This window comes from Schistocerca americana, chromosome 1, assembly GCF_021461395.2.
Source record: "Schistocerca americana isolate TAMUIC-IGC-003095 chromosome 1, iqSchAmer2.1, whole genome shotgun sequence".
Classification (NCBI taxonomy): Eukaryota; Metazoa; Arthropoda; class Insecta; order Orthoptera; family Acrididae; genus Schistocerca; species Schistocerca americana.
In genome coordinates, this window is record NC_060119.1 from 349138719 (window position 1) to 349160962 (window position 22244).

The window sequence follows — 22244 nt, forward strand, 5'->3', positions numbered from 1 at the left end:
TGTTGTTTGCAAAATCTGCATTTATCTGTTGTGGTATTGGGATTATTATTATTATTATTACTAATCCTATGAATGTTTTTATAATATCTTTGATGGTCATATGTATGAGAGAGCCTTAAGGCCCTAATCTGGTCAGGATAAATAAACAATAAATAAAATAAATAAATAAGTCGACAACCAGGAATTCTGCAGTCGTAGAAGAAGTGGTGAAAGAAAGAACGCTCTTAGCTTTATTGAGCGAAACAGTGCAATACAACACAGGCTAATCAGAAGGACTTTGACCATCACTGCATTAATTGAATCTTTGATACCATTCATATGTAATGAAAAGAATTATAAAATGGAAAATTAAGATGAACAGTCAAAAAAGGCCAGATAAACAACTTCCCTTACTGCACAAGTTCACATCACACCAGTAGACTTACGTAGATGACAGTCTGACAGATTTTTGATGGAAAAATCTGAACACAGTGTTGAATTTTTCTTTCAAGAGCCACATCAGAGGTTAAAGTAGAAGCAAAAAATACAAAATTTTTGGATCTTGAGCCCTTGCTACGATTACTTGAGTTTGCTGCTGTCGTGGATAGTTCCAACAAATTTTTGATTGTTATTTCTTCAGAAAGGAGGCACTGCAAGATTTTTAAATTCACGGAATGACCTAGAAAAAAGGAACTTGTGTTAGCAAGGATACTCTAAATTCACTGTTGTCCAAAATTAAAGTAACAAACGGAAATTTTGCAAGGTTGTGTTTCTCTTGCTGCAAAACAGTAGGAAAATGTAAAGAATAGGCAAACTACACAACTGCAATATGTATGACGGTAGAGAAAACTGTTAGTCTTTTTTTCCATCTTAATGGATTTGCACACACATTCCGGCAACTTGTTAATAATAATAATGAGTGTATGGCATTGGTGGCTGGGAGACCCCTCGCGGGGCGGTTCGGCCGCCGCTCCACAATTTCTTTAACGCCACTACGGCGACTTGCGAGTGAACGACGATGAAATGACAATGAAACACACACAACACCCAGTCATCTCGAGGGAGAGAAAATCCCTGACCCCGCCGGGAATCGAACCCGGAACCCCGTGCGCGGCTAGCGTGAACGTTACCTCAAGACCACGAGCCGCGGACGACCACTTTTTAATGTGTTCAGTATGGGGTGTGATCACCTCTGTCAGCAATAAAGTCCTGACAACGATGGGGCATGCTGTGAATGACATAATCAATTTCATGTTGACGCAATAACGTCCATTCTTCGTGAAGAGCTACTCGAAAGTCTTGGAGAGCGGTTGGTGGATGTCGAAGTGATGCAACCCATCTTCACAGTGCACCCTAGACATGCTCTATGGGATTCAAATCGGGAGAGCAGGCACGCCACGCCATACGTGCAATATCTTCCGTTCCAAAGAAAACATCAACCGCTCTTGCTCTGTGAGGTTTATCATTGTCGTCCATTAATACAAAGGCGGCACCACCTCGCAAGAGCCGGACATGAGGTCCTAAGACTCGTCACGATACCTGACAGCAGTTAAACCTTGCCAGTTCACCCATACAATTTCGTGAAGAGGTATTCATGCGGTCAACATAATCCCCGCCCACAACATTAGGGATCCTTCTCGATATAGGCGCCTTTTCATAATGTTTGGCTCCCAAAATCGTGTTCCATGTTCCCTCCAGTTGCGAATGCGTCGAGAATCACTCTCCAGACCGAATTGGGACTCATCTGTGAAAAGAAGATTGCCCCACTGTTCGACTGTACTTCTGTAAAATATCTGGGAGTATGCGTGCGGAACGATTTGAAGTGGAATGATCATATAAAATTAATTGTTGGTAAGGCGGGTACCAGGTTGAGATTCATTGGGAGAGTTCTTAGAAAATGTAGTCCATCAACAAAGGAGGTGGCATACAAAACACTCGTTCGACCTATACTTGAGTATTGTTCATCAGTGTGGGATCCATAGCAGGTGGGTTGACGGAGGAGATAGAGAAGATCCAAAGAAGAACGGCGCGTTTCGTCACAGGGTTATTTGGTAAGCGTGATAGCGTTACGGAGATGTTTAGGAAACTCAAGTGGCAGACTCTGCAAGAGAGGCGCTCTGCATCGTGGTGTAGCTTGCTGTCCAGGTTTCGAGAAGGTGCATTTCTGGATGAGGTATCGAATATATTGCTTCCCCCTACTTATACCTCCCGAGGAGATGACGAATGTAAAATTAGAGAGATTCGATCGCGCACGGAGGCTTTCCGGCAGTCGTTCTTCCCGCGAACCATACGCGACTGGAACAGGAAATGGAGGTAATGACAGTGGCACGTAAAGTGCCGCCTCCGCCACTACCGTTGGGTGGCTTGCGGTGTATGAATGTAGATGTAGACTGTTCCACTTTAGACATTCTCTTCTGTGAAGACGCATCAGATGTACATATACAGCAGGTCTTCAACAATAACGGACACTCTGCCAAAGCTTTGTGTATAACGCTTGTCTCAATATAACCCGTCCAATGGATGCTGCGATGTCAGACGCCAGTTGCCATGCAGTGATAAGGCCATAGCATCGTGCCCTTACATCCAAATAACGTTTCTGCCTTTCTGATATCACACGCTTTCCACTCAGCCCTTGTCTTTGGGTTACTGTTTCGGTCTCTATAAATGGTTGCCACATCCGAGAAACAACAGAACGATTCGGGCCTCATCTGTTTGCGACTGTCCTACTTCCATTCTTCTTATTGCTCTCCACCGCAGAGAGTCTGGTGGGTGTCTCCTTTGTGCCATACTGCACCGTCGGTGACTGTATACACAACGATTGTGGATGTGGGACTACTCAGCAAACACTACCGCGTTTGATAGTTGCCCTGACGTTGTCGTTGACGTGGTCATCCGTTGACTGGAATGGCTTTTTCCGTGTAGAAGATGATCTTACGGACATCTGTTGACAGTTTTTATGATTATACGGTGAATTAGACACAAGACGGGGAAACAACGGTTCGTTGCTTTAATTTTGGACACCAGAGTATATGCGTACAATGATGCCGAATGTGCGTTGATATGAAACTTCCTGGCAGATTAAAACTGTGTGCCGGACCGAGACTCGAACTCGGGATCTTTGCCTTGCGCGGGCAAGTGCTCTACTGCAGAGTGAAAATCTCATTCTGGAAACATCCCCCAGGCTGTGGCTAAGCCATGTCTCCGCAATATCCTTTCATTCAGGAGTGCTAGTTCTGCAAGGTTCGCAGGGGAGCTTCTGTAAAGTTTGGAAGGTAGGAGACGAGGTACTAGCAGAAGTAAAGCTGAGAGGACGGAGCTTGAATCGGGCTTGGATAGCTCAGTTGGTACAGCACTTGCCCGAGGAAGGAAAAGGTCCCGAGTGCGAGTCTCGGTCCCGCACGCAGTTTTAATCTGCCAGGAAGTTTCATATCAGCGCACACTCCGCTGCAGAGTGAAAATCTCGTTCTGGAAATTTTTTGCTGCCTAATCTTGGTTTCGCTGTCAACGAACCACTTTCTAAAGATGCTCAAGTCAATAGCATGCCAACAGCCGACCAGCTTCACTGTTTCCGAGATAGTCGTTCCTAGGCGGCAGGCAATAACAACGTGCTCGTCAAAGTTGCCGGTGTGCTGAGCAAAGGGTGCTGAGCAAAGTAATGAGGGAAGTGAGACATCCGACATGGTCCGACAGCCTCGTTAAGAAGCTGCTCCGAAAGCAAAGAGAGTTTCACTGCAGACTTAAATGCAAATGAAGCCTCACTTATAAAAAAAAATTCAGTGGCAGACGCTGCAAGAGAGGCATTATGCTTAACAGGATGGTTTAATATCGTTCCCAGAAGAGTCAACCACAAAAGGTAAAATTAGAGAGGTTTGAGCTCAACTGGAAGTTTACCAGCAGTAGTTCTCGCGCAGACACTTCGTAACTGGTACAGAAAAGGGGGGAAGTAACAATGATAAACGAAGAACCCTCCGCCAAATTCCGTAATTTGGTTTACAAAATACAGATGTAGACGTAGTTGTAGTCTACGACTCACGACAGACATGGTATGCCCACGTTTGTTTCGGAGCTAGAGTAAGCGATGAACTTCCTCCGTACGTTGGCCCACCAACCTCAATCGGCGCACATCCTGCCACAGTGCTCACTCTGTATCGATTGCTGGTAGGGCTCCAGTTAGGAGACAGTGCGACCTTTCCCCACAGTGATACTGAGTTACTACTCACCAAACTAGACAATACACACTCATGCTCATAAATTAAGGATAATGCTGATAGATGGTGAAACAACGCTCTGGTGGGCGGTTTACGAGTTTAAATCACCTCGGGGTATGACCATGCGGTGCATTTGACCTGCGGTCGTCGCACGGTGGCGCTGGCAGCACTCCACATATGCAGAGGTGCGTTGGTGCATGTCAGCGTATGGTGCAGCGAGTAAGTGTGCAGACGTTTTCAGACGTGCTAATGGTGACCGTGTGTTGAAAATGGCTCAAACTACACATACTCCTGACGTTATGAGGGGTAGAATACTAGGGCGACTGGAGGCTGGTCAAACACAGCAGGTCGTAACACAGGCCCTCCGTGTGCCAAAAACTGTGTTCTCAAGATTATGGCAACGATTCCAGCAGAGAGGAAACGTGTCCAGGCGCTCCAGTACGGGACGTCCACAGTGTACAGCACCACAAGAAGACCGATATCTCACCATCAGTGGCCGCAGACGGCCACGGAGTACGGCAGATAGCCTTGCTCGGGACCTTACCGCAGCCACTGGAACAGTTGTCTCCAGACACACGGTCTACAGACGACTCTACAGACATGGTTTATTTGCCCGGAGACCTGCGAGGTGCATTCCACTTACCTCTGGTCACAGGAGAGCCAGTAAAGTCTGGTGTCAAGAACAGAGTACATGGTCATTGGATCAGTGGTCCCAGGTTATATTCATGGACGAGTCCAGGTATAGTCTGAACAGTGATTCTCCCCGGGTTTTCATCTGGCGTGAACCAGGAACCAGATGCCAACCCCTTAACGCCCTTGAAAGGGACCTGTATGGAGGTCATGGTTTGATGGTGTAGTTTGGGATTATGATTGGTGCATGTACACCTCTGCATGTCTTTGGCCGAGGAACTGTTAACAGGTCAAGTGTATCTGGACGTCATATTGCACCAGTATGTCCGCCTTTTCAGGGGTGCAGTGGGTCCCACCTTCCTGCGGATGGATGATAATGCACGGCCCCACCGAGCTGCCATCGTGGAGGAGTACCTTGAAACCTAAGATATTAGGCGAATGGAGTGGCCTGCCTGTTCTCCAGACCTAAACACTATCTAGCACGTCTGGGATACTCTCGGTCGACGTATCGCTGCACGTCTTCAAACCCCTAGGACACTTCATGAGCTGCGACAGGCACTGGTGCAATAATGGGAGGCTATACCCCAGCAGCTGCTCGACCACCTGATCCAGAATATGCTAACCCATTGTGCGGTCTTTGTACGTGTGCATGGTGATCATATCCCATATTGCTGTCGGGGTACATGCGCAGGAAACAGTGGCGTTTTGTTGCACATGTGTTTCGGGACGATTTTCTCAATTTATCACCAATACCGTGGACTTACAGATCTGTGTCGTGTGTGTTCCGTATGTGTCTATGTTATTAAAAATGGTTCAAATGGCTCTGAGCACTATGGGACTTAACATCTGAGGTCATCAGTCCCCTAGAACTTAGAACTACTTAAACCTAACTAACCTAAGGACATCACACTCATCCATGCCCGAGGCAGGTTTCGAATATACGACCGTAGCAGTCGCGCGGTTCCGGACTAAAGCGCCTAGAACTGCTCGGCCACCGCGGGCGGCTCTATGCTGTTAGCGCCAGTTTTGTATAATGCCATGTTGTGTGGCACGACATTCTGCAATTATCCTTACTTTATGAGCATGGGTCTATATGGTGCTTGTTTTAACTTGGAACAACTAAATATCTCGACAAACACACATCGCATGGAAGAAATGTTTGAGGTGAAAAGTTAATGTTTTCGAAGGGGATATTTGTCTGTGCTAAAACTGTCCATCTCATGCGGTGCTCAACTTTTTATTTTCAAATGCAAACACCCTTTTAATCGCAGATTCGGATCCTACGTCAAAAAAGATCAAGCGTTTATCATTTACTGGCGAGAGCTTTACAATCATTCTGTCTTCTTCCCGGTACTGCCTAGCAGGCTGTTTGCTGAGTGCAGGCTTTTTGAAACCACGAGGTTGGATGAAAGTGCCTAGCAAGGAACTTGCTGAGCGCAGGTTATAGCATTGCCTGTGGTTGGTGCCGTTCCCCCTAGGAGGGTGCGGCGGCCATGTATCTTAAAAGCCTAGCATGGCTGTGGACGTCTGTGGGAACCTCAGCACTTTCAGTTAATTGAGCTGCACCTGGACTTGATCCCAGAATACTGCAGACACCCATAGTCAGTTGTCGAGACGGCATTAAGGCGGAAGACTTGTAAGGTGTCAGGCAAATCCAACACCTTCCATGAAAACCCTCACATGATAGCAAATCCGGCAGTATGTCACACAGCTCCGAATAAATCCTGACATTAAATTAACCAAAGTAAAACGATCAACGAGTGAGCAAATGGAATACCACAGACTAACACAAGAACGCCTAAATGCATGTCGTACCTTCCCACCATGAAACAGACGCAGTTCCGAAGGGGGAAACGAGAACAGAAGCCGAGAGCAGAGCTGTGTAGGCTAGAAGGCTCTACGATAAAGGACGGACACCCACATCGCCGGCCGATCACCAAGAGCAGCCCCCAGCCCATGTTAAAAGATAGAGCCCTCCAGAAGAACAGTATAGATCTTACGATAACACCAGCTGCAAGTTTTAGCTTGAGACTATACGCGTCTATGTTACGAAGCAAACATTAAAAACATTGCTCCACCACGAAAAGTATAACGTTTCTCACTGGATAGACAGAATTTTTGTAGGCGGAGCTTAGGGTTAACATTGAGACCCTGATTGGTCAGTTGAAAACACACCCAGATAGCTTTTTTTAAACCAACTTCGGTAAATTGTAGTAAGGAGAAGCGAGGAGAGAGTTGCTTCCGAGATGGCGAGCTGTGTGGAGCTGTGCCGACCGCCGCCCCCTGACGCTGCCTAAACACCGTCAAGGTAATGAACGCATGCGATGCCGCATAAGAGCGCATAAGGCTTCACTCAGAACTGCAAAAGTGTCATCTGTTACATCCCCTTTTTACGTAATACTAGTGTCGATCGTCAATTAAACTTCGTGGTATTCACATTTGCTACTTGAAGTTAAAATCTGAAACGCGATGATTTTTCTGTTATATAATTATTGAGAAGTCACATCAGCCACTGTAATTTATGAGAAGTTAAATAAGTAATTAAAGATAATTGAGGTTCACTGTAGACCAGTTTGATAGTTTTCTCTTTTATGAAACTTAACTTAAACCTAGATTATAGATGTGATATGGCATATGTCATCCTTCGATCCATTATTCAACTTGGAAACCCATTCAGGGAATGCGAGTTCACATTTTTGTTGAACGCAGATGGTTTTTATCATCATGTATTAAAATATTTCCTTTCATCAATAGCGCAATTTATAAACAATGTTTTGTGAGTAGAATAAAAATTCCAATGGTAAACTTAACTGCTTTTTCGACGTTATTTTACCAGCTAACTAAAAATAGGAAAGCCTTGTACCCCTTCCACTAATTTTAGTTAGTATTAAGATTCCTTTACAGGGAGTGCAGTGGAGCTGACGCTGAAATCATTAAGTATTTGGTTATATCATCGCTAGTCTCACTGAACTCTTCTGAACTCTACATGTCATGTGTGGTCTGGCGTCTCCTTACCAGCAACAGGTCCCAGGTCCAAACTAGTCAATTCCCTAAAAAACACGCTCAGAGCGTCGTTGCGCGAAAGTGGTAGGGAGACACGACTTAGAACAAACAGACACCACGCAGAATGTTAGAGACTCGACAGCAACATGAAGGACAGCTCGAGTGGTGGTCCCAGCATACAGCCAGTAAGGTGATACTTGTACTGCCCCAGTAATGGTGACACAGGTGCCCAGCCTCTAACACTGAACAGCCTGCAGATGGGCAGATCGGTTCTTCATCCACAGAAGATCGGCGCGGCCCCCATTCTCAGCCAGTCACATTGCGCCTGGCAGGACTACAGCTTGCAGATCAAAAATCCCTTCCACAGCCGGATGTCTATGAACTTGTACCCAAGTTGGCGGCAGCTTGTAAACACTCGTTGAATTCACCAGAGCATCCTGCAACTTAATAGAGCTGCTGCAGGTGGAATAGCCTCACCCTGAGAAAGATCTTGAGGAGGGCAGAGGTCTTATAGCTGATAATGAAGTGATCAATCCCACACTGGTGACCAAATGTCCTTTCGTTTCTTGAGCCTCTCAGCACTCTCGGCTGCTCTAGCGTTTAACTTCAGGATTTCAGAGTGTTCCTTAATACGAATTTTGCGTTCTGAAAACCATTCTTATAATATCTATTGGTGAAGTTACTACATTTACCTCATAACAGTGAAGCATTCTGTCTGCTGCGCACTGTTGTCAAAGTGCTAAATCACTTGTTCTAGGCTTTCCTCTTGCATAGTCTGATGAAACGAGCTCCTAACTTGTTTGTACTTTGGGTCTGCTATGTTGACATTTGGTTAGAATCTCATTGGGTTGCAGTCAGACACGGCCCATTTAGTGGCATCTGCACTTACTTACTGCTCTAATGTGCAACATTTTATTCAGTGTAAAAAAGATCGTGTTAGGAAAATGCATCCAGTGTCTGTCAGGAAGTTAATACACTTGGGTCATCCCGAAACTAAAGACACCATTATTAATATTACATCTGCTTAGTAAAAACAGAATCAAAATGGAAGTAAAGGACGCACGCAAGCAAACATTTAATAGAGATTTATGTGTAAAGCACAATTTAACGGCATTCATACCTAGTCACATGGAGCTTAAGTAAGGTGTTATTATTGGAGTAACATTTAGAATGTGACGATCAGGAAATACTTTGTGAATCCGAATCAGCTGTTAAAGTGATTGGCGTGAAGAGTTTCCCCAATAAAATTGTTCGTGAATGGAAGCCGACTATCGTTCAATACCAACCATGTTGTCTAACTTTCGATTCGTAGATTCTTCCCAAGTACATTCATGTGCATGGGATTAGATGTGATGCGCATCGATATTTTCTCCCTTTCCGTCACCGTTATAAATATCTCACGTTGGGACATACAAGCTGTCAGCAGCGTAGTATCGGGCAGTGTAGGATACCTGTCAACTGATTCCATATATTCTAATTTACAGTGCTTACATTATGGAGAGGGTCACTTCGCTACGGACAGGAACGGTCTCATTTTCCTCGGGTAGCATAAAGTGGCCGAGTTTTCTGAACGCATTAACATATCGTTCAAAGACAGCGAAGTCAGAAGGAGTGAAAATATCTATGAAACACCTTCATAGATATTTTCACTCCTTCTGACTTCGCTGTCTTGAGCGATATGTTAATGAGTTCAGGAAACTCGGTCACTTTATGCTACCCGAGGAAAATGAGACCGTTCTTTCTGATTGCCAATAACTGTAGTCATTTTTTGTGCTCAGTCTCAGGTCGATATTTTTGATATACAGGATTACATCTAATTCCCTTCTCTTCATCATCTTCTTTTCAGCAAGGAGTTTTCTTTTCTCCAATTGGTATCTCAAGACCTTCCCCACAGGTTCACGCACAGCAAATGTTCGCCAGCCCAGTCAACTTCCGAAACCGACTAACATGGGTAATACCGCATGTACTTCAGTTTATAGAGACAACAATCTCCAACATTTTATTCGTAACCTAGTAAATCGGCAGCTTAGCAGACTTTATAGATTCCAGTCTGATGAAGTGCGAGTATTGTCCTTCGACCTGGAAGGATGAACGGGATGTTCTATGAAGCTGAAACCCTATCGTACTTAAGGGTTAACCTCAGACATTGTAACAAATGGCAGCAGCAGTTAACAAAAGCTGCAGTCTAATTTTATGGTTGTGGGACGATTCACTACAACAGCAGAGTTAGGTATCACAAATTTAAGGAACAGGTAATATAATTACGAATCATGGTTTTCAGGATCCTAGAAGGGAAGAAGGAAACAAATTGAAACTTCATGGTATGTCATGTTATTTCGGTGATTACGAAGTTGAGACAAGTTTACAAAGAACTTGACAGCATCAGCCCACTTATTAGTGTGGCATTGCGCCCTCTCTGACCTGGATGCACGTACTAATTTGGTTGGGAAGGTTGTTGCAAGGCCGTTGTATCCTCTCCTGAGGTAAGTAGGCCCACAATTGCTGTAACAACTTCATGATATCCTGGATAATGGCACTGGGATGGAGTTGATGTCCAAGCTGGTCTCACACATGTTCTGTTGGGGACACATCAGGGAATCTTTCTGGCCACAGGAGTACCTTAACATCAAGCTGACAGTTCATGTAGACACGTGCCATGTGTCTACGAGCATTGTCCTCTTGAGATATGCCACCAAGGGTGCTGGATGTCTATGACGCACTGTTGTGCCATGTTCCCTCAATCATTACCATCCGTGACCTTAGGTCGTATCTCATTGCTCCCCACGCCAGGCATTAGGAGTAATACCTCTCTGCCTCTCCAAAACATTAGAATAATGGGACCTCTCACCAGGTTGCTGCCACACTCGCCTACGATGGTCATCCACCTACTCTGGTAGTGCAGAATTGTGACTCATTGCTGAACTCGATGTGACACCATTCATCAGCAGCCCATGATACCAGTCATGGCACCACTCCAAATGCCACAGTTTTAGTTATAGTGGTAATGGGAGCCTACACATGGGGTGATAATTTCTGGTCTGGCTGCTACTGGTCTTCGACCGACGGGATGACGCAGATGTTGCAGGGAGTCCATTATTTGTTTTTGGGAGGCAGCCGCAGATGTGCAGGGGTACAATGTGCTTGGTACACAATAAGACGATTTTGCCTTGTAGTGGCCGGACATAATCGACTAGGATCCTGACGACGAGTAAGCCTGCCCTCACGTTCTCACAGAGTTCAACAATGGGCTACTGTCACATCTGAATGGTCCAAAAATCTGGATACTGCGCGATTCGACCAGCCTGCCAAATAGAAACCCATAATGAGGCCCTGTCAAGTGTTTATAACACTGTCCAACACGAGTATGCAGCATCTCCATGTTCTTTACTGTGGTAACCCAACGTCTGACGCTATTCATGCACCTTACATATCTTACCAGACCCGGTAACAACACTAAACAAGAAAAACACTGTTGCAGTCTGTTGGCTGGTCTTCCTGTTACAGAGAATCGCAACTACAATAATTTACATATGCACCGATAGAGTGTATGTGTATGAAGTTACATTGACGTCCGACCATGTCTTCTGGGAACTTCCCTTTTTCTATCAGGAAATACGAGGGTAATCCCAAAAGTAAGGTCTCCTATTCTTTTATAAGTACAGAACTCTGTTTGTGTGGCTGTTGGTCACACTGTTATGAAGAGTGCTTCAGGCGCTGTGTGTAAACATGCGCACGCCACGCTGAGGCGCTCAGTCGTGGCTTGGCAGCTGTTGAGAATGGAGCTCCCGTTGGATGTTACCGCCAAGTACGAATTGCGCGCAGTTATTCGGATTTTGAACGCAAAGGGCACTGCGCCGATTGAAATCCATCACCGATTGACGGAAGTGTATGGTGAGTCGTGCATGGATGTCAAAAATGTTCGTAAGTGGTGTAGAGAGTTTGCAGCTGGTCGGACCGAAATTCACGACGAACAAAGGAGCGGGAGACCGTCAGTTTCTGAGGACCACAATTAACGCTGACAGGTACTGTGAGACTCTGAAAAAAATTCAAACGGGCAATTCAGAACCGGAGAAGAGGAATGTTGAGCAAGGGCGTACACATTCTCCATGACAACGCTCGCCCACACATCGCTCGGCAAACCATTGCTCTCCTGCAACAGTTTCAGTGGAACAGAATCACCCACCCACCCTATAGTCCTGACTTGGCTCCCAGTGACCATCACCTGTTCCCTAGGTTAAAAGAACATTTGGCCGGAAAGTGATTCAGCTCCGACGACGAGGTGAAGGAAGAGGTTCATAACTTTCTGAACAGCATGGCGGCGAGCTGGTATGACATGGGCATACAAAAATTGCCACAGCGTCTACAAAAGTGCATCGACAGAAATGGTGATTATGTCGAAAAATAGCTAAATGTTCAAGCTGTAAACTGATGTAAACCATTGTAGAAATAAACAGGTCATTGTACTTATAAAAAAAGTAGGAGACCTTACTTTTGAGATTACCCTCGTACATATATCCATAACGTTCCCCACATCTTCCATAATATTCCTTCCAAATTTGATGTCATTTTGAGCAATTGTTCTTTTTTTTTTTTACAGCATTTTGAAACTGAAACTTCAATCATAATCACCCTATACGGATTCACACACACACACACACACACACACACACACACACACACACACACACACACACACACACACACACACACACGCACGCACGCACACACACTTAAAGTTTCAGTTTCAAAATGCTGTAAAAAAAGAACCACAGTTCAAAATGACATCAAATTTATAGGAAATATTATCGAAGATCTGAGGAACGCTATGGAAAAAAATAACTAAAATTTTACCACTAGATGGCGCTGCAAGTGGCAGAATATGTAAAATAAATGACGTGAAGTACACTACTGTTCCTCAGTTTGTGTCTGAGATGAGGATTGACTGTCTTAGCGCTGGATCGAACGCTGCCGGCAAGACTCTTTTACGAGAATGATGACCGTGTGTCAGTAACTCTGCAGAAGTCCCGGATACTCAAGGCTATGAGAAAAGGCGTTGAATCGATGTCTGCCAAGGGTCTGGAGAAACTGATTACGAAATTCTAAAACACAGGTTCTTTTGTAGTGCAATGTGGTAGAGAGCAAAACAATTGATCCGACGTCAGTAAAAGACGTGGCCACAGCATTGCATGAGGTGGTTCAGCGGTAGTGTGCAAACATGCAGTGCGCGTGGAATTGTCTGAACGTTCGACATACCTGTGAGCATGGTGTATAAAATTCTACGAAACATCCTGAATTTACTATCCATACAGAATTACCCATGTTCAGGAACTTCCTCATGATGATCTACCAGTAAGACAAACGTTTGCTCTAGAATTTCTTGTTCGCGTGGAAGTGGACAATGCTTGGCGATGGAACATTGTGCGGACAGACGAAGTCCATTTGCATCTCCAAGGAAACTTCAATGTGCAGAAACGCAGATACAGGCAATATGGGCGCCGAAAAATAAGTTCGCACATCACCCAGTACCACTTCAATTTCCAAAGATAACTGTGTGATGCGGGTTGACGGCATCATTGTGGTAGGGCCATATTTTTGTCGAGCAGATGGCTTCTGTTGGTCCTGTTAACCTTTACCGTCACTGACAAATGCTATAAGAGTCTTTTGCACACCAACGTCATTCCATCCCACCAACAGCGTGGATGTGTGTGTACGATCATTTTATGCAAGACTGCGCTCCTCCGTACATTGTACAGCCAGTGAAGCAGCTGCTGCAGAGGCATTTTGCAAATGCTAGAATTATCATCCGTCGTTTCCCTATAGCCTGGCTGTTCAGATCACCTATCTGTAATATGTAATACGTGTGACTTCTGGCTGTGGGGTTATCTGAAAGATGTTGCGTTCAGTTCTCTGATTACAAACTCAGCTGAACTGAAGGCAAGCATTGTGCAACGCATTCTGAACGTAACTCCTGAGAGACTCCGATCTGTCGTGAAACATACTGATTCTCGATTCCAAAGTGTGCCTTGCGTCAGTCTCACAACAGTCAAAACCGCGTTCCATTGTTGCTTTTTATGCGATTTTTAGCCATAGGTGAATTAAAAACCGAGTTTTCCCAACCGATGTGATACGACCTTGCTGTCGTCGATGGGCTTATCAAACTAATGTTGCCACAATATCTGAATGCAGACTACTACGATATAAGAGAAAATCTAAAATGACCACAGAAGTAGAACAGTAGCTGATGGTTTCATCACCGGCACAAAATATAGGTTTACCTTGCTACCTCAGTTAAGAGACGAAGAGGCTCAAGTAGACATAAATGTGATTAATATCCAACAGACTTTCATAAAGAAACCAACCGTTTCAGAAAAACTAGAAAGTGGGGGCAGGGGAGGGGGGGGGGGAGGGGAGAATGTCCTGTTGCTAGGAAACAGCCATGGAAAAGGCGTGTGCCAGATTTTGCTGGAAAAATAGGTAACAGGTACTAGATCACAAACTCTTGCAAACGTAGTGCGCGTCTTTCCCAAATGGTACAGGATGTTGGATCCTTGTGCAAGGGCTTTGCAAAGCAGGGTCATGTTTTGGTAGTGAGGGAGCAGGAAACAGGATTGATAGGGACCAGGGCTATAACATTGAGTGTGACCTGCTAAAAGTACCTTCTGTAACGACCTTAGTTGAACAGTTCTGTAAGGAGGGTCAATACGGATTTGTATCGGCTGCTTCAGGTGGCTACTGAGTCAAGATATGGGTTTGGTTCCGGTTAATGTTATTTGTAGGAGGGATTTCACTAGGCATGACATGCATCTCAGTAGGATATGGAAGGGTAAATTTGCTGGGCTGATAGCAAAATCCTTAAGGGGGAAGGAGCACTGCAACTCATGAAAGCACCTATTTTTCAGGCTAAGATCCATGTTTAGTGATTCAATATTGAAAAGAATTAAGCTTAATGAGACGTTCAGACAGGCAGGTACTACATATTTTAAAAAGTACAGTGAAAAATAGTGTTAGTATACTGCATCAGAATATCAGGGATTAAAATGCAAACTAGATGAGCTTCTTGTTTATTTGGAAGATTTATAAACTGAGGATGTAACAGATGTACTATACCTGTCTGAACATTATGTAGTCACAGATATGGAAAAGGCAGATGTAAGTCGATATAAGGTTTCAGTACATGTAACTAGATACAATATCGAAAAAGGAGAAGTTGCGATATACGAGTATCTTAAAAGTTATTCTGCAGTACAATACTGTGGAACAGTCTTCCAAATTGGTGCATTAAATTAACGATTTAACTATTGCAAATTTTAGGGACGTTTGCAGCAGTTATATTGGGATGAGATGTACCTGGAACCTGATGTTAATTTGAAATATAACTTATTTCATGATACGTTTGTGAGCATATTTGAAGACAGTTTCCCTAAGAAAGCAGTGAAATGTAATTGTAAGAAATCATGTAAGAAACCATGGCCTACTAAGGTGATTAATATATCTTGTAACTGGAAAAGGTAAATGTATCTAATAACGACCCAGAAACAGGCAAATATTATAAAAACTACTGTGCTGTATTAAGGAAAGCTATTGAAAAGTCCAAAACTACGTGTATTATGTCTGAGATTAACACCATCTGAAAATGAAATGAAAACAGTTTGGAGTATTGTTGAAAGGGAAACGGAGACACTAAGAGCACAGGAAGACTGTCGGCTACTACCATCAAACTGAATGAAAATTCTGTTAATAAAAAAAATCAGAAGTGGGCAATATTTTAATAATCATTTTTATATGTTGTGGAGAAAATAGGATCCATATGTTCATTAGAAAAAACAAGGCTATATATGGAAGAGGCAATATCTATCAGTTTGATGAAACTGAAATTATAGCCCACCTCTCTCTCTGAAATTAGGAAAAATGATAAACTCACTCAAAAATAAAAGTCTCATGGAACTGACAACATTTCTAAGAGAATACTAGAATCAGGTTCCCAACAGATAACTAGGATGCTCAGCAACGTATGGAACTAGAATGAAAAATGCTCCTATCATAGCACAAAAAACGTATGTCCTGGGCAGAGTTAGGAATGTAAAAGAAGGGAACTAGTTTTCCAACTATCTTGCAGCTTCAAAGACATTTAAATCAAAGCATCTTGACATATTCGCGCATTTTTACGTGTTCGTATTAATATACATGTAGTATAACAAGATACGTCGTGTCAAGTGAAGTAACGTTGTACATGTTGCCGTCCCCCCTGGAACAAATCCACTTCTAGGAATTTTACCCCAATAAAAACTTTTTTCAGATATTACATGCACGTTCTTCAGCCATATGACATTATGTATTGTTTACTATGGCTGAGGAATCTTCTGGATTTTGGGCACAGTGTTAGAGACTTCAGCCTATAAATTTGCCAACACCTTGCAGCTAAGAGAGCTGGCGGAGTAGGGTTAACTCGTAAAAAAGCACGGATATACCAAGATGTTTTGATTTAAATGTCTTTGAAGCTGCAAGGTAAGTCCAAAAGTTATTTCCCTTCTTTTATATCTCTGGCTCTGTCCAGGAGATTTTAGTCTTTTTTTTGTTGTGTGATAGGAGCATTTTTCACTCTGGTTCTCTACTTCTATTCTAGCATAATTTTGAAATTAGATCGCCACAGCTTAGCAACCATTGCAGATTTTTGTTGAGTCGGGCGACGACCGATGTGGTATAGGTTTTTCATTGTATTTAGAACCATGTTGCTTATATCGTGGCAAAGCATAAAGCTTTCAAAAAAACAACAGGACGAACATTAATTACATGTTTTTGTCTATCTTCTTGTAAATATTGAACCGATTCGCACAAGTCTGAAACATAGCAGTGGTGTGCGTAAAAAACTCACAACAAAACGTGTTTTTTTACACGTAAAATCAGAATGAAGTTAGATTTTTGAAAGAAAGTTTTCAATTTTACCGTCAGAATGCGTTTTTTTATTTATTTGAATCACTTTAAACCGTTTCCGCACTTTCAGTTCACGTAAGAATGACTTTTACGTGCTACTTTTACCTCCATTTTAAACCATCGTGCCCGGACAATGGATAAAGATTAATGGATAAAAAATTTCGTTTCAGATTTATCTATTTATCCACCTTAGCTCAAAGTTTGAACCGATTCTACAAGTTTAAATTACAGAAATGGCATGCTTAAAAAACCTCCCAGAAAAACATGTTTTTCGTACGTACTTGAACCTGAAATACAAACGGTGCACATACAAAAGTTGCCATTAGCTGAGCATTAATTTCAGCTCAATTAAAATATTTTTCAAAATGAATTAATCAATTCGCACAGTTTGCCTGGGCGCCGTCTCAGGTTCGTCGTTCAAACCTTGCTTAATATATTGAAACATAGTTTAAGTAAGACAGACGTATGATGGCATACTGATGGCCGCTGCTTCGGGCTAAACCAGACTTTGTACCCCATATTCCTAGCTCAAGTAGGAACCGAGCACCAAGTCCACCAAACAGCAACTCTGCTCGCGGTCTTCTTAAATATACACTCCTGGAAATGGAAAAAAGAACACATTGACACCGGTGTGTCAGACCCACCATACTTGCTCCGGAGACTGCGAGAGGGCTGTACAAACAATGATCACACGCACGGCACAGCGGACACACCAGGAACCGTGGTGTTGGCCGTCGAATGGCGCTAGCTGCGCAGAATTTGTGCACCGCCGCCGTCAGTGTCAGCCAGTTTGCCGTGGCATACGGAGCTCCATCGCAGTCTTTAACACTGGTAGCATGCCGCGACAGCGTGGACGTGAACCGTATGTGCAGTTGACGGACTTTGAGCGAGGGCGTATAGTGGGCATGCGGGAGGCCGGGTGGACGTACCGCCGAATTGCTCAACACGTGGGGCGTGAGGTCTCCACAGTACATCGATGTTGTCGCCAGTGGTCGGCGGAAGGTGTACGTGCCCGTCGACCTGGGACCGGACCGCAGCGACGCACGGATGCACGTCAAGACCGTAGGATCCTACGCAGTGCCGTAGGGGACCGCACCGCCACTTCCCAGCAAATTAGGGACACTGTTGCACCTGGGGTATCGGCGAGGACCATTCGCAACCGTCTCCATGAAGCTGGGCTACGGTCCCGCACACCGTTAGGCCGTCTTCCGCTCACGCCCCAACATCGTGCAGCCCGCCTCCAGTGGTGTCGCGACAGGCGTGAATGGAGGGACGAATGGAGACGTGTCGTCTTCAGCGATGAGAGTCGCTTCTGCCTTGGTGCCAATAATGGTCGTATGCGTGTTTGGCGCCGTGCAGGTGAGCGCCACAATCAGGACTGCATACGACCGAGGCACACAGGGCCAACACCGGGCATCATGGTGTGGGGAGCGATCTCCTACGCTGGCCGTACACCACTGGTGATCGTCGAGGGGACACTGAATAGTGCACGGTACATCCAAACCGTCATCGAACCCATCGTTCTACCATTCCTAGACCGGCAAGGGAACTTGCTGTTCCAACAGGACAATGCACGTCCGCATGTATCCCGTGCCACCCAACGTGCTCTAGAAGGTGTAAGTCAACTACCCTGGCCAGTAAGATCTCCAGATCTGTCCCCCATTGAGCATGTTTGGGACTGGATGAAGCGTCGTCTCACGCGGTCTGCACGTCCAGCACGAACGCTGGTCCAACTGAGGCGCCAGGTGGAAATGGCATGGCAAGCCGTTCCACAGGACTACATCCAGCATCTCTACGATCGTCTCCATGGGAGAATAGCAGCCTGCATTGCTGCGAAAGGTGGATATACACTGTACTAGTGCCGACATTGTGCATGCTCTGTTGCCTGTGTCTATGTGCCTGTGGTTCTGTCAGTGTGATCATGTGATGTATCTGACCCCAGGAATGTGTCAATAAAGTTTCCCCTTCCTGGGACAATGAATTCACGGTGTTCTTATTTCAATTTCCAGGAGTGTATTTGTTACAGCGGTCTTGCACTGCTGTAACGATAGTACTTACAAGCAGACACGCTGTTGGTGAGAGGTAAGAGGACACACCTCAAACAAACATTTTCTGCGATTAAGGGACACGTCTGGTTTCCTTTTTTCGATCCAATGAATTTTTCGCGAGATGATACCGTTTTGGAACTCAACTGTGTTATTGGTCAACTATAGCGCTATCTATCACGCAGCGACAAAAGATTTACATACAAAAATCCATATTCTTATAAAAATAGGATGTTCACGTTTACGAGTAACATTACTGACAAACTGCCTACTTGCTTGTGTCACCGGTTTTACAGACGACGTTGTTTGACTATTTTTCTGAGTTTTCTACATCACGAGTGGTTGGCTTGTCAAAGCTTCACCCTCCATTGCTGGTGGTGGACAGCAATGACGGACAACAACCGTCAAACAAAAGTCGGCCGAAGAACCCGAGACAGAAGCCGACAGGCAATCTGTCTTCAAGTTGCCACGAAAACTTTAACAACTTTATAGTATTACTGTTGTCGAATCACACAATTACCTTGACACTAATTTCAGCGTTCTGTCTGGCCGCCATGTTCGGATAATAAAGCTGTATGGTAGATCAGCAGGCTCTACAAAAAAAATTATTAGTTAACGGGCGAGAAAAGTTTACATAGTGACGTTACACTTAACTTGGATTTATTCTCCTTTGTTTCAAAAAATTGCCAGCCACACAGCCAATATCCGTTTTTAACATATCTACAGAACGTCTTATTTCCGATTAAGACTGTAATAATATTCCCAAATAAAGCGCGGTTCCAAAAATTATCCGTGAATCTATAGAAACTTCGCCATACCTGATCGCCTGTGTGACACGTAACGTACGTTAGAACACACGGTGTTAATTGTCCGTCAGCTCTATTTGACTATTTCATCAAATCATGGCCACTGCCGTTTCCTCATCACCTGCCACGATAACATCGGAGGGATCACAGCAGTCGCAAGCTCTGACTCACACGGCGTTTAATCCGATCCTCTGGCTGGCCGTGAACTGCCCAAGCAAGTGACCACTGCTTTTGATCGAGCTGAGTTCCCGGGCTCGCCGCTTCCTATGGCAATACCGGGCCATCTCTGCTGCATGTAACAGACAGAGCATTCCCACTGGGAGGCTACAGGACAAGGGAAAGGAGCAGAAGGTGGGATCTCACCTGATCTCGTCGCAATTACCATCGGCGTCCCTCTGCTCCCCTGGTGGACAGGGGAAGAGCTCCTCGGGCCAATCCTCTTCTCTCAGCTTTTTTATGGAGGGCGCCATGGACGTCAGGGGCGACTCCTCTGGTACCTGCGTCGTTGCCTGGGGCGATTCCTCTGCAATCTGCACCACTGTCTGGGGCGACTGCTCTGCCACCTGTATCGCTATCTGGGGCGACTCTTCTGCCACCTGCATCGCTGGCTGGGGCGACTCTTCTGCCATCTTCATCACTTCCTCCAGCAACTCACCCGACTTCATCTCTGCCTCTTGTGACTCATCTGTATCCAATGCACCCGCCAGTTCTGGCGAATCTGGCATGACTTCTGTAAAATACCCCCTGGTCAACACTGGTTGCTCCTCTTTAAGTTTCTTGAGCCGTTTCTGCTTCTGTCGCTGTGCCAGTGATTTTTCAAACAGCTCCATAACTTTCTTTCCCTCTGCATTATCCTGCGGCTCTATCTCAAGTGTCTCTGTTTCAGGTGACTCTGGCTCAATTAATGCCACCTGGTCATGTTTATGTTGCTCTCGCTGTGATTGCTCTTTGGGTATCTGGTCATTTTTCTGTTGCTGTGATAGTCGCATCTGCAGGGAACAAAAATGATACACTGTATATTTCAGATTTTGCAAACTGGTCTGAGAACTATTTACAGTAGCATCATGACTATTGTATGGTCAGAAATGCGCAAGCCCCTTCATCTCTACATGACTACTGCAACCTATACCATTCATCAGGCATCACATCTACCCGTCTAATTTTCAGGATTCTCCTGTAACTCTACATTCCAAAAGATTCTGTTATCTTCTGGTGTGAAATGTTTATCAACTACGTTTGACATTCCTACAAGCTACACTCCAGACAAATACCTTGATAAAAGACATCCTAACATATTAATTTATTTTCGTTGTTAATGTGTTTCTCTTTTCCAGGATTGTTTTTGTTGCTACTGCCAGTATGCATTTCGTATCCCTGTACTTCGCACATGGTCAGTTACCTTGCTTCCCAAACAGCAAAACACACCTACTACTTTTGGTGTCTCATTTCTTACTGTTATTCCTTCAGCATCTCCAGATTTAACTAAACTACATTACATTATCATTATTTTACTTTTATTTATGTTCATCTTATAACTTTTTTGAAGACAGTGTCAGTTCCGTTGGTGTCTCTAATATAACTACTCTGAGGTGACAAAATCATTGGATAATGTTATGGCGGTAGTATCGAGCACACAACGTATACAAGGGCAGCGCATCGGAAGAGCTATCATTTGTACTCAGGTGATTCACGTGAAAAGGTTTCCGACGTGATAACGGTCGCATGACGGGAATTAAAAGACTTTGAACGTGGAGCTAGATGCATGGAATATTTCATTTCGGAAATCGTTAGGGAATTCAATGTTACCAGATCTACAGTGTCAAGAGTGTGCCGAGAATACCAAATTTCAGGCGTTACCTCTGGCCACAGACAAAGTAGTGGAAGATGGTCTTCACTTAACGACCGAGAGCAGCGACGTTTCCTTAGAGTTATCAGTGTTAACAGACAAGTAACACTGCGTGAAATAATGGCAGAAATCAATGTGGACTTACTACAAAGTATCCATTAGTACACTGTTTTGGCATTAATGGGCTATGGCAGCAGAAGACTGACTTGGGTGCCCTTCGTAACAGCACAACATCGCATGCCGCACCTCTCCTGGGCTTTTGCCTATATCGGTTGGACCATAGACGACTGGAAAACCGTGGCCTGGTCGGCTGAGTCCCGATTTCAGTTGGTAACACCTGATGGTAGTGTTCGAGTGTGACACAGATCCCAAGAAATCATGTACCGAGGTTGTCAATAAAGCACTGTGCAAGCTGATGGTGGCTGATGGTGGGCTATGTTTACATGGAACGGACTGGGTCCTTTGGTCCAGTCGAACCGATCATTGGCTGGAAATGGTTAGTTGGGCTACTTGTAGACCAAGTGCAGCCATTCATGGATTTTGTGTTCCCAAACAACAATGTCTTTTTTTTTTGTATGGATGAGAATGCGCCGTTTCACCATGCCACAATTTTTCGCGTTTGGTTTGAAGAACATTCTGGACAATTCGAGCGAATGTTTTGGCCAACTAGATCGCTCGACATGAATTCCGTAGAACATTTATTGGACATAATCGTGAGGTCATTTTCTGCACAAAATCCCGCAATTGTAACAGTTTTGCAATTATGAGTGGCTATAGAGGTAGCATGGGTCAATAT

At 44.5% G+C, this 22244-nt stretch overlaps 1 protein-coding gene across 2 annotated transcripts in view; it reads right to left on the bottom strand.

The window, feature by feature from the left end:
- Nucleotides 1–472: 472 nt before the first annotated feature.
- The window catches only part of LOC124623842 (mRNA export factor GLE1-like), a 37937-nt gene continuing 16165 nt past the window's right edge, over nucleotides 473–22244 (bottom strand). For both annotated transcript variants that reach the window (XM_047149068.1, XM_047149067.1), the window contains 2 exons: nucleotides 19966–20591; nucleotides 473–658 (listed from right to left, as the gene is read on the bottom strand). In XM_047149068.1, coding sequence (XP_047005024.1) covers nucleotides 616–658; nucleotides 19966–20591 — 669 coding nt within the window. In that variant the 3' untranslated portion in view covers nucleotides 473–615. The remainder of the gene's footprint in view (nucleotides 659–19965; nucleotides 20592–22244) is intronic.